The following is a 13,532-nucleotide window of genomic DNA, read 5'->3' on the forward strand; positions in this document are numbered from 1 at the left end:
CCCTCAGCAGGTGCCCATCCCATATCCCATACATTCGGACAGGAACACACTCCTTTCTGCCCCAAGTGTGCACTTGCTCACTTCACCTTATCGATTTAAGATTACTAGCCTATGCTTACACCAATCAAATGCTTTTAAATGCATGAGGGGGAGTGAATGAGTGCACGCTTTTGCGAGCAAGGTAACGAATTGAGACACAAGGTCTCTCCTATCCCACCACTCCCTTCCCTTCCCCTCCCCTCCCCTCCCCTCCCCTCTCCGCTGGCCCCCTCTCACCACCTCAGCTGAAGGTGAAATGCACAGCAGAGCACTGACAGGAAGTCTGCAGAGAGCACTTCCTTCCTGTTTCTGTAGCGGCACAGGTCCTCTCAGAGTGCCAAAATGTGTGTTTGCAGAACACCTCCCTCTAACCCAACAGGACTAATATGAAGTTCAATTAAATGTATTGTTTTCTCATTCTAAGAAATACCTCATCAAAAGGGCCAGAAGTTTGATTGGTGGGTAAAACCCAGAAATTCAGATAAGTAAAAAGATGTGATGTGTCAGTACTCAAAAAGATGTCGCATAAACCTTACTACATTTAATTTAAAAAATGTATGTATTTTCAGACGTTTCGGATTTACAGTGTGTAGGTACTGAAGAAGGCTGCAAAGACGAAACATCTGTGCACACTATCCCCGACGCAGGGAAAATAGTCATATCTATTCTTGAAATACAGTAAGCTTTATGAGACATCTTTTTGAGTGAGGACACCCTCACAACTTTTTGCATAATTAAGAAATACCCATCGTCCTCCGAGAGTGGCTGAAAACAAAACAGTCCATCTCCTTCCCCCAGAGGACTAAAATGAGATCAGGTTACATGATTATAACAAAAAATATATATATATATATTTTTTTACCTTTATTTAACTAGGCAAGTCAGTTAAGAACACATTCTTATTTTCAATGACGGCCTGGGAACAGTGGGTTAACTGCCTGTTCAGGGGCAGAACGACAGATTTGTACCTTGTCAGCTCGGGGGTTTGAACTCGCAACCTTCCGGTTACTAGTCCAACGCTCTAACCACTAGGCTAAAGTACCTCTGTTGAACTGCGAGGCAGCAACTTTATTGGCTACTTTAACACTACCTTCAGACTATGCCGCTCAATGAGTGTGTTTCCTTAATAGACGACCTCTTTAAAACAGTCCATTTAAATGCATTTCACTGAATGGACTTTGCAGTTAGCATTGTGTGGCTTCTTCTTATTCATGTTAGGCCACTTTAATAGCCATTTTAAAGCTGGGGGGGGGGGGTGATAACAGGCTGTAATTGACCTCTGAGGAAGTCTAGAGACCACTGCTGGTGACAGCCATTGAGAGGTCAATACTACCTTTACCTCTGAGGAGTACAGAGCAGGGTTTGTTCCTTCGGTAGTCAATACAGTACAGTTGCAGACAGAGGCGTTATTCTAGGTTAGAAGTTAGCCAACCAAGAACGGTGGTTTATGCAAGTTCGTTACAATTTAGCCTCATAAGGGTGGTTGGGGGAATGATTCTTGGACGTGGATCCAGATAGCAGACTAAGGCAGACCAGTCACCTGAAACCAGTTTCTCATTGGGTGTACACAAGCACACAGCAAGGATTTGAGGAATGCGCCCCTTGCTAACAAGCTGGAATGAGTCCATACAGAGTTTTGGCGGAACAACATTATGGCTACATTCTACATTTGTGGGGAAAGAAGAATGAGTGTGGGGGTTCTGTCCAGCATCCACCACCATATTCACAGAGAGAGCCTGTGTGTCTGAGTGTATGCGGTCACTTTTCTGGCCATTTGACATTACACTTCAGAATAAATAGTCCTACATAGTGAGAGGGGTGACGGGTCGGGGACAGTGAGAGGTGGTGACGGGCCGGGGACAGTGAGAGGGGTGACAGGCCGGGGACAGTGAGAGGGGTGACGGGTCGGGGACAGTGAGGGGTGGTGACGGGCCGGGGACAGTGAGAGGGGTGACAGGCCGGGGACAGTGAGAGGGGTGACAGGCCGGGGACAGTGAGAGGGGTGACAGGCCGGGGACAGTGAGAGGGGTGACAGGCCGGGGACAGTGAGAGGGGTGACAGGCCGGGGACAGTGAGAGGGGTGACGGGTCGGGGACAGTGAGGGGTGGTGACGGGCCGGGGACAGTGAGAGGGGTGACAGGCCGGGGACAGTGAGAGGTGGTGACGGGCCGGGGACAGTGAGAGGTGGTGACGGGCCGGGGACAGTGAGAGGGGTGACGGGCCGGGGACAGTGAGAGGGGTGACGGTTCAGGGGACAGTGAGAGGGGGTGACAGGCCGGGGACAGTGAGAGGGGGGTGACAGGCCGGGGACAGTGAGAGGGGGTGATGGGCCGGGGACAGTGAGAGGGGGTGACGGGCCGGCGGGTCGGGGACAGTGAGAGGGGTGACGGGCCGGCGGGTCGGGGACAGTGAGAGGGGTGACGGGTCAGGGGACAGTGAGAGGGGGGTGACGGGTCGGGGACAGTGAGAGGGGTGACGGGCCGGGGACAGTGAGAGGGGTGACGGGTCGGGGAAAGTGAGAGGGGTGACGGGCCGGGGACAGTGAGAGGGGTGACGGGTCGGGGACAGTGGGAGGGTGATGGTCAGACCTTCAGAGTGTGTGTGTGTGTGTGTGTGTGTGTGTGTGTGTGTCACCTTGAGCTGCTGTAGCCTCAGCCTCTCCTCCTCCATCTCCCTCTTTGCCCTCTCCTGTTCCTCCTGCAGACGACGCTTCTCCTGAGAGAGGGGAGAGAGAGAGAGAGAGAGAGAGAGAGAGAGGGGAGAGAGCAAGAGAGAGGGAGAGAGAGGGGAGAGCAGGGAGAGAGAGGGGAGAGAGCGAGAGAGAGGGAGGAGAGAGCAAGAGAGAGGGAGAGAGAGGGGAGAGAGCAAGAGAGAGGGGAGAGCAGGGAGAGAGAGGGGAGAGAGCAAGAGAGAGGGAGAGAGAGGGGAGAGCAAGAGAGGGGGGGAGAGCAAGAGAGGGGGGGAGAGCAAGAGCGAGGGGGGAGAGCAAGAGAGAGGGGGGAGAGCAAGAGAGAGGGGGAGAGCAAGAGAGAGGGGGAGAGCAAGAGAGAGGGGGGAGAGAAAGAGAGAGGGGGGAGAGAAAGAGAGAGCAAGAGAGGGGGGGAGAGCAAGAGAGAGGGGGAGAGCAAGTGAGGGGGGGAGAGCAAGAGAGAGGGGGAGAGCAAGTGAGAGGGGGAGAGCAAGTGAGAGGGGGAGAGCAAGTGAGAGGGGGAGAGCAAGAGAGAGGGGGAGAGCAAGAGAGAGGGGGAGAGCAAGTGAGGGGGGAGAGCAAGAGAGGGGGAGAGAAAGAGAGAGGGGGGAGAGAAAGAGAGAGGGGGGGAGCAAGAGAGAGGGGGGAGAGAAAGAGAGAGAGAGGATGGAGGGGTGAGGGGGCACGAGAGAGAGGATGGAGTGGTGAGGGGGCCCGAGAGAGAGAGGTAGAGTGATAAACAAAGAGGAAGAAAATAGAAACAGAGGGAGAATAAAGAGAAAACAGAAAGAAGAGGTGAAGATGTAAAAGAAAAGAGGAGAACACCTGGTCAAACCTGTCACACAGGAACCCTCACCATAGAGAGGTGGTCACCCTATAACAGTCACTGTGTCTCCATGGAAATACTGTGGCGTTGTTTTACTGGGCTGAGGGAGGCGGCCGACACACTGCACTATGGGTAAATTATTCAGTAGCTACGGACAGACAGCGCAAGGAGCAGTGCTTAGTTTCCATGGGCCTGTATGTGTGGTTGTGTGTGTGTCAGGTGCTTGACTCACAGTGATCGCCTGCAGTCTCTGTTGGTACTTCTCTGCCTCGTCCATCTTCAATCTGTGTGACAAGACAAGAAGTTAAAGGTCATAGGTCACAGATATCATTTACCTTAGGAAGTAGTTAAAGTGCTGCTCTAGGAACAGTTTAGCCTTTTAGAGCACAATTAATACAGTTATATGGACAGGTGGGGACCTGATCCTAGATCAGCACTCTGACCCTGAGATACCTGGAAGCCTTAGTTGTTTATCTGGACGTTTCTATCTAGCTTGTGTTGTTTCACATTATGTATCCCTTGTGACATGGCCTCAGGCATCACAAGGCAAGTGACTGTATAACTACATGTTTGTATCCTCACAGCTGACACACAGCGGGACAATATGACTAGCCTGACTTGGTACGTATGAACACAGCCTGGAGGATGTGCTGTACCCGCCAACCTTTATTATAGAGCCTTTGTTTCCTACAACGTAGAAACAGATCATAGATGCCATTTAGCAGACGCTTTTATCCAAAGCGACTTAGTCACGCCTGCATACATTTTACATACGGGTGGTCCCAGGAATTGAACCCACTATCCTGGCTTTGCAATCGCCATGCTCTACAAACTGATTTATAGAGAACCAGGAGATATATTTCTACTGTGTAGAAACAACAGTGATATTTCCTACTCCCCAAGGGAATACTGGAGACTATACCCAACGCACACAAAATGATCAAGTCCACTAGAAAAACATGACAATCACTAGTTTATACCTGCGATCTGGTGTAAATAGCAACCAATCCCCACCTACCCTACACACAGTTCCTATCCTCTGCTCCAAGCCTTAGAAAACTCCCTGATACCTCCCTCAAACCCCAAACCTCCCTGGTGTTTGGAGGCATTGGGGCTATGACAGCTTATAACCAGCTTATGAGCCTCCGTAGGGACTACGTCAGGTCTCATGAGGAGCCAGGAATAGCAGTGAGGAGATAAACAAACCGTCTTTGATGAGTAGCATTGTTGAGCTCCCTACAGACCGAGTCTGATAATTAGATACAATATGATGTTACACAGCAGAGAGAGGGAGGGAGAGAGAAAGTTGGAGAAAACTTGCACAATGACTTCGTATTAGTCCAAGAGGAGTGGTGATCTCCTACATGCTTCTACGCCACATGAGGACCAGTGTGTAACAGACACTCCTTCCAGACCAGGTCCATACGCACTACACTGTTAACTCAATGACATTTACAAATCAAATTGTAAGTGTAGACTAACAGTGAAATGCTTACATACAGGTCCTTCCCAACAATGCAGAGAGAGAAATAATAACACAAGGAATAAATACACAATGAGTAACTAATATATATATAGTGTCCGCTACAGTAGTCTTATGGACCCACCACACTAGCTAGCGGTGGCTAACGTTTATTTGGTTGGCATGGCTTCAGTGCAAACACTTGGTGTGAAACACACACAGTGTGTAAAAGGATGTATATTTGCCCTGTGGGGAGGCTACATGGTTTCTGCTAGCGTAGCGTTAGCACTCGCTGTGGGAACAGGTGGTTGTATAGCAGGGGCAGTAGCGTATCTTAATCATGACGGGCCCAAGTGCCCCAAAACAATTACGGGGCCCTACCACCACCCATATTTCCCTTAAAATGTAAATGATTTTGTTGGTATGGCTGTGTGTTAATATTACTAAGCATTGTAACAGCAGAGCAGAACCTAATCTAAGGGCACATTTGAAGCTGTTACCAGAAAAGCTGCAATATAGAACAATATATTCAGCACAAATACAAACCAAAAAATCATTAAAATAACTTTTATCTGAAAATAATAGGCAATAGCATATATTATAAAACATAAGTATATAGATCAATCTCTTGACAGAAACACAGCTAATGACCCAGGACATGTTCGCTGAAGTTGTGCACGGCGACAAAACTGACATACCGCCATTACTGCCTCCTGCAGAGGCCGATAGCAAAAACACCAGCAAATCAATCAAGAGGAGCATTCAAACAGATGTCTTAAATGGCAGCATCTCTCTTAATACTATATGATACGCATGTGCTTACTATTATTCTTATAGCCGAGTTAAACGTATAGGCTATGATGACAATGAAATGGCTCAGTGGCCGTGCACCAAAACATGGTTTCCTAAGACAGATCGTGCATAGTCGTAGATTGACAAGCAATGTAGATTAACCTCAATAAATCTGGATTTAAATAGGCTGTCTGGGCAGCCTGCCCTGTAGAAAATATAAGCTTACTCACTCATTTGATTGACATTCGACGGGCCTTGCACTCTGCGAAGTCATTGACTAAGGCATTCAAATCCATGGTGCCGGCCCTGGTGATTTCAACGGACAGAACAGCCAACCCACACAGTCTCTCCTGTCCCATGCTGCTCCTCAGGTATGATTGAATTATTTTCAGTTTGGAAAAGGAGCACTCGGCACTGGCTACCGTTACAGGCAGAGTCATGAAAAGGAGCACTCGGCACTGGCTACCGTTACAGGCAGAGTCATGAAAAGGAGCACTCGGCACTGGCTACCGTTACAGGCAGAGTCATGAAAAGGAGCACTCGGCACTGGCTACCGTTACAGGCAGAGTCATGAAAAGGAGCATCGCTGTAACTACTTCCCAAAATGTGACTGAATTGTAATGCTCAATCCTGACCAGGTCTCTCAGCGTAGTGTGCTTTGCTATTTCCTTCTTAAGAACAGGCCCTGATAGAGAGTAATTGGCCAGGGAAGCTTGCTGATACATCTTTGCTGTGATGTTCAGCCAGTCAGGCCTGAGGTCTCGTAGAGCGCATCATCATCTGCGTTGGCCAGGGTCGTGGGATGGATGGAGTCAAACAGACTCGACGTTGCCCGCAGACTTTTAAATCTGTTTGACAGCTGGTGGATAATGATGTCAATCTTTGATTTAAAGTTGTTGACTCTAAAACTACTCTCACCAGAAGACAGTCGCTCGTCCTCGCATAGCACATCAAAATGACACCTCGCCTTCCTCCTCGGAGTGTCTTCAAATGTGTTCTGAGCTCCCCATTTGTCGGCAAGGGTCTTAGCAGCGACTTTGGCATTCACAGAATCCTGTGGGAATCCGGACAGGACCTCTATAATGTCATTGAGTGGGATGACTGCCCTGTGCAGGTCTGCGTCTTCGGCCTGTAGCATTTTGGAGACGACGTTCACATTTTCTAAACCTTAGGTCTGCAGACTAAAACCATTTTCTAAACCTTAGGTCTGCAGACTAAAACCATTTTCTAAACCTTAGGTCTGCAGACTAAAACCATTTTCTAAACCTTAGGTCTGCAGACTAAAACCATTTTCTAAACCTTAGGTCTGCAGACTAAAACCATTTTCTAAACCTTAGGTCTGCAGACTAAAACCATTCTCTTTTTCAGTGCTGCTGCATCATCCCTCTCATCCTTCTTGTTACTTAACAGCACCGTCTCGGTGAGGGCCGTCATCACGTTCACATATCTGTATCTCAGGGCGTCAAGGGACTCGTATCTAGATGACTGTGTCCCACCCGCTGGTCGTTTTAGAGTTGCATTGTATTTTCTGATGCAAAATCAAATACCACTCAACACTGACCATCTCTTTATGCTATACCCGAAGACGTTATATAACAGTTCAACAGTATCATAAAACTGTTTCATCTCTGGCACATTTTTGACAGAGTTGTTGAGAGTCAGGATAAGATTGTGCGCTGCGCAATGCACATAAACAGCAAGCGGCTCTTTATCTGATATTCTGGCTGGCACACGCCGGATAGACCCGGCTCATGTTAGCAGCTCCATCATACCCCTGCCCACGGCATTTTGAAATATCCAGCCCATTATACTCTATGCTGCCAAGGATTTTATGTCGAGTCTCCAGAAATCCCAAAAACAACTGTGATGGTCAGATCTGTGGTGACATTATTTACATCCCTTATCAATCTCACATAGCGATGAACTTGGATTAACTGGTCTGGTGTCCATAATAGAAAGAAAATAACAAATGGGTCTCCCTGAACGTCACACTTCACTCGCTCGGCGAAGATTTAAATCAGCTAATTTTGGATTTGAGGACTGGGATAGTTAACGGATCCTGAGGTAGTTAACGGATGACAGCAGTTCAATTATACTGAGAAAATTCCCACTGTTGGCTTGCCTCAGCTTCTCACAGTGCCCTCTGAACGCCAAGTTACATGATGCAAGCGTGAAAGTTACATTAATAGGATAGGCGTCCCGCTAGAGGCACACCTCGACAACATCTGGTGAAATTGCAGAGCGCGAAATTCAAATTACATAAATATTTAACATTCATGAAAATACAAGTGTTATACATCAAAATAAAGATTAACATCTTGTTAATCCAGGCTTTACGGCGAAAGCATACCATGCAATTATCTGAGGACAGCGTCCCGCTTACAAAAACATACAAACATTTTCAAGCCAAGTAGAAGAGTCACAAAAGTCAGAAATGGCGATAAAATTAATCACTTACCTTTGATGATATTCATCTGGTTGCACTCATAAGAGTCCCTGTTTTGTTCGATAAAGTTCCTCTTTATGTCCCAAAAACTCAGTTTTGTTGGCACGTTTTGTTCAGTAATCCACTGGCTCAAAGGCGGTCACAACAGGCAGATGAATTCATCCTAATAGTATCGGTAAAGTTTGTCGAAACATGTCAAACAATGTTTATAATTAATCAGGTTGTCTATATTTCAACCGGAAATAGCGTCTTCAATTGAAAGGAAAAAGAACAAAGGAGAGCAAAGGAGCTTTGGTTCATTCTGCATGCCACTTACAAAATGGTCTCATTCTTCCTCATTTTTCAGAATACAAGCCTAAAACAAATGTCTAAAGACTGTTGACATCTAGTGGAAGCCATAGGAACTGCAATCTGGGTCCTAACCCAACAGAATGTATAGGCATTCAATTGAAAATTACTTCCTGGATGGATTTTCCTCAGGTTTTCGCCTGTCATATCAGTTCTGTCATACTCACAGACATCATTTGAACAGTTTTGGAAATGTGAGTGTTTTCTAGAGTGTTCTCTATCCACATCTACCAATTATATGCATATCCTAGCTTCTGGGCCTGAGTAACAGGCAATTTGGGCAACTCAGTCATCCAAACTTACGAATACTGCGCCCCATCCTAAAAAAGTTAACTATGCGCTGCAACACCTGTCGCCAGAAATGTGCTGCGTTACGCACGCCTTTCTCCATTTCTGCGTCAAAAGGTGCCATTGAGCTTCCACTGATCATATACCAAACAGGCACCCATGTGAATCTGGGATGTCTCATGACATGCTATTTTGGATGTTAGATGGCACCAATCTCTCACCCCATTCACCCTCGCACCAGAGAAGACAGGGCCACTCCAATCTCCGAACAGCCAGCAAGGATCACAATACGCGCAATCTAGCTTGGCCGAATAACATAGCCATGTAAGTGGTAATTTGATTCCAGCCTTGGTTGTAGTGGTGTAGTATGACTTGGAAAAACACCGGCTTTCGTCATCTCTTGGGAATGGGCCAGTAGGTTTACACGAGCCTAATGCAATAACGTGCCATTAAACTTTTGCATCCACATTTGTTGCATAATGTCCCGTCAGTTGGATAGGTAAAAAGGCCATCTGTCCCACTTCCACAGCCGCCACGGTTCTATCTTCGCCCTGCTCCTCTTCCTCCACGCCCGGGGATAGCTTGTCCGGCCTGGCTTGTGCTCAGGGTCATATCCTCCGATATCTGACAACCTGTATCCTTCTCTGTCAAAGCTGCTTCTTCTGGCACGATGGAACAGCTTGGCCTTGGCTCACTTGACCCGCTAAAAGCTGCTGCTGGCGATGAGAAACCTACATCCGTTACATAGTAAAGGCTGCACTTGAACTGCATCTGAAAAATGAAACTAATTTTGATACCTCCTTTGCCTCCTTTGCCTTTTGGGCTCCACTTTTTAAATCCGTAATTTTTTATTCTCGACTTTCTCTCATTACTAATTTTTACGGCCGTTGTCTCGATAGTTAGCTCAACGATGACAGAAACAACAACGCTTTGGAGAGTATTTGCACAATGAATCCCAGAATGCATTTCATTATCTTAACATGGCATTGAAACTATTAAATAATATGATTTATTTAGCAAGTTAATTGGATTTATTGTCATCAATAGACTAAAATATCACGCTGACGTATGTAGTGGCAAAAAAAAATCATTTTTGTTGGTGAAACCATCAGTGGGATCTTTTATCATATAGCCTACGTTAAAGAAAGATCTTCTCGTCAAATGGTAGACGTGATGGACCCGCGTCAACAATTAATAATTGGGCACGGTGGGGTGGTATTCAAATTACATAGGGGGCCCGCAGCTCCAGGCCCGGGTACGTCGCGGGACCTGATGTGACCACATGTCGGTCTCTCACAGACACACGGTTACTCAGCAGTAATAGAAGGTTGTGGACGTGTCGTGCACAAGTACACATTGAGGTGGACGTGTTGGGGGTTGTGTCAAACTCACATGAGGGTGTTTCTAGTCAAGTCTCAGATCAAATGATGAGGGTCGGGTTGGGAAAAGGCTAAATCAGTCCATACGGTGACATCACCGTGGCGATCAAACAGAGTTCAGCCACGCACACTGACACAATTACCCCCGTGTTGCCGTCGGCGACCGACGCAGCACGACACACTTCAAAGCAATGACTGTTTCTGCTCCATTTCCTCCTGACATTTGGAGTTAGAGGGAGACAGAGACCAGGCTGACCCTGTGAGGTTCAAACAGGAAACACACACACACACACACACACACACACACACACACACCCTTTGTCCATTAGAACAGGTTGAGGTAGTACTTGCTAGTGGAGCATGTCAACATTACCTCAATTAGCGCAGTAATGTTAAGTAAATGTACGTGTATGGCTTCATTTACATGCATAATGGTTTTAGGGTGCAGACAACAGTTGTACAGTAGTGGCTAAAGCATAAACAGACTGGTATCCTATCCAGGCTATTCCACTAGTACCCCAGGGTTCTGATCTGTACCTATTAAGCTACTACTAAGGCGTCATGCCATGGGATAAGACAATGGTTTACACTACACTGGAGGTCGTACTGGAGCAATACACATTGCACTGAAGGTTGGGTCATTTGGGAGTGAAGATGAGATCGTAAAAGGGCTCACATGTTGCCATGGAGACAGAGTTAATCCAATCTAGAGTGTGAATAAAGTATATTTTAAGTCTGAGCGGCCAGAGGTAGTATTTTACTTTCCGAGAGGACTTCAACAAATCAGAATTATCTGGGCTCTACGCCCCTAGCCTCTGGGAGGAAGTGCAACTGTGCTCGACTAGCCTTGACTGGCCACCTCGTCGACAGAAAGGAAGTCCGGTCTGGTGTGTGAATGTGAGAGAGATGTGTTGTGGGGATAAGGTGGTGTGTGTGTCTGTGGGGTGGGGAGGGGGTGGACAGGCTTCAGCATTCAGCATCCAACACAACAAGACAGCCTTTCAAAGGATGCCGAATAGCACCATGGGCCCAACAAATAAAAATAAAGAATCAAGGCTTCTTCCTCTGTCTATCAGTGTCAGACACATTGCCACAGTCCAAGGCCATTGGAAACTGGCATCACATCTCTCTCTCTGTGTTTGGGAAGAGGGAAAGAACACACACCAGTAAGTGTCCTCCAGACGATCGGCGACGAGCCATCCAATCACAAACACCCAGATCTCACACACATCCCCTGCTGTTGTTATTGGCTGCCAGTCAGGAGTTGATTGAAATAGACCCCACCAATCATAACATAGAGTTCCTGGAAAGAGTCCTCATTCTTTATGTGTGTGAGAAAATAATCAAAGGCAATTCCTCTGTGTGTGTGTGTACACTCAATCATAGAGTCTGTAGCTTGAGGGGGCGATTTGATGCAAAGTGCTTTTTCATCACCCATAGATTTTCAGTTCCTCACAGAGGGTCAGTCTGGTAGAGAAATCCTCTTTGTCATGGTTGTGCTGCTGGTTTAGATACAGACACCAACCTAGGAGGAGCCAGATAAATCAATCATAGTGTTGCGAGTGTGTGTGAGAGAGATGAGAAGAGTGTGTACGTGACCGAGTGTGTCTGATATACAGTACAAGTCAAATTTGGACACCTACTCATTCAAGGGTTTTTCTTTCATTTGACTATTTTCTACATTGTATGACATAACACATATGGAATCATGTAGTACGCAAAAAAAAAGTTACATTAAAGTAGCCACCCTTTGCCTTAATGACAGCTTTGCACACTCTTGGCACTCTCTCAACCAGCGTCATGAGGTTGTCACCTGGAAAGCATTTCAATTAAACAGATGTGCCATGTTAAATTGTATTTTGTGGAATTTCTTTCCTTCTTAATAAGTTTGAGCCAATCAGTTGTGATGTGACAAGGTAGGGGTAGTATACAGAAGATATCCAATCAGTTGTGATGTGACAAGGTAGGGGTAGTATACAGAAGATATCCAATCAGTTGTGTTGTGACAAGGTAGGGGTAGTATACAGAAGATGCCTTATTTGGTAAAAGACCAAGTCCATATTATGGCAAGAACAGCTCATATAAGCAAAGAAACAAGAGTCCATCATTACTTTAAGACATGAAGGTCAGTCAACACAGAACTGGCTCTCATGAGGACCACCACAGTAGTGGAAGACCCAGAGTTACCTCTGCTGCAGAGGATAAGTTCATTGGAGTTACCAGCCTCAGATATTGCAGCCCAAATAAATGCTTCAGAGCTCAAGTAACAGACACATAACATCAACTGTTCAGAAGAGACGGCGTAAATCAGGCCTTCATGGTCGAATTGCTGCAAAGAAACCACTACTAAAAGGACACCAATAAGAAGAGACCTGCTTGGGCCAAGAAACATGGGCAATGGACATTAGACCGGTGGTAATCTGTCCTTTGGTCTGATGAGTCCAAATTTGAGATTTTTGGTTCTAACCACCGTGTCTTCGTGAGACGCAGAGTAGGTGAACGGGTGATCTCTGCACGTGAAGCATGGAGGAGGTTGTGTGATGGTGCTTTGCTGGTGACACTGTCAGTGATTTATTTAGAATTCAAGGCACACTTAACCAGCATGGCTACCACAGCATTCTGCAGAGATACACCATCCCACCTGGTTTGCGCTTAGTTGGACTGTCATTTGTTTTTCAACAAGACGATGACCCAAAAACACACCTCCAGGCTGTGTAAGGGCAATTTGACCAAGAAGGAGAGTGATGGAGTGCTGCAGCAGATGACCTGACCTCCACAAACACCCAACCTCAAACCAACTGAGATGGTTTGGGATGAGATGGACTGCAGGGTGAAGAAAAAGCAGCCAACAAGTGCTCAGCATGTGAGAACTCCTTCAAGATGGTTGGAAAAGCATTCCAGGTGAAGCTGGTTGAGAGAAGTGTGCAAAGTTGTCAAAGGGTGGCTAATTTGAAGAAACTAAAATATATTTTGATTTGTTTAACACTTTTTTGGTTACTACATGTGTTATTTCATAGTTGATGTCTTCACTATTATTCCAGTATAAAACAGTCAAAATAAAGAAAACCCCCTGAACGAGTAGGTGTGTCCAAACGTATGACTGACACTTTATATATATATTGTGTGTGTGATGACAGGAATCTATGGTGTTTGCTTGGGCCAGATCCAACAGCACACTGCCCACTATAATTTCTTTGTGACAGGCTGGGTCAGGGGAATGAAAACACTGCATTCCTATTGAGCGGTGTTTGTATGTATGTGTA

The 13,532-nt window shown here is 46.5% G+C and overlaps 1 protein-coding gene across 4 annotated transcripts in view; it reads right to left on the reverse strand.

The window, feature by feature from the left end:
- Positions 1–13,532, reverse strand: part of LOC109876237 (paralemmin-3-like) — a 42,219-nt gene that overhangs the window by 17,919 nt on the left and 10,768 nt on the right. For all 4 annotated transcript variants that reach the window (XR_004211073.1, XM_031832570.1, XM_031832559.1 and 1 more), the window contains exons 2-3: positions 3,787–3,838; positions 2,674–2,754 (exon numbers count right to left, since the gene is read on the reverse strand). Coding sequence is in view for 3 of the 4 variants with exons in the window: in XM_031832570.1 (XP_031688430.1) it covers positions 2,674–2,754; positions 3,787–3,831 (126 nt within the window). In the remaining variant the exon portion in view is untranslated. The remainder of the gene's footprint in view (positions 1–2,673; positions 2,755–3,786; positions 3,839–13,532) is intronic.

Source organism: Oncorhynchus kisutch, linkage group LG1 (assembly GCF_002021735.2).
Source record: "Oncorhynchus kisutch isolate 150728-3 linkage group LG1, Okis_V2, whole genome shotgun sequence".
In the NCBI taxonomy this organism is placed as follows: domain Eukaryota; kingdom Metazoa; phylum Chordata; class Actinopteri; order Salmoniformes; family Salmonidae; genus Oncorhynchus; species Oncorhynchus kisutch.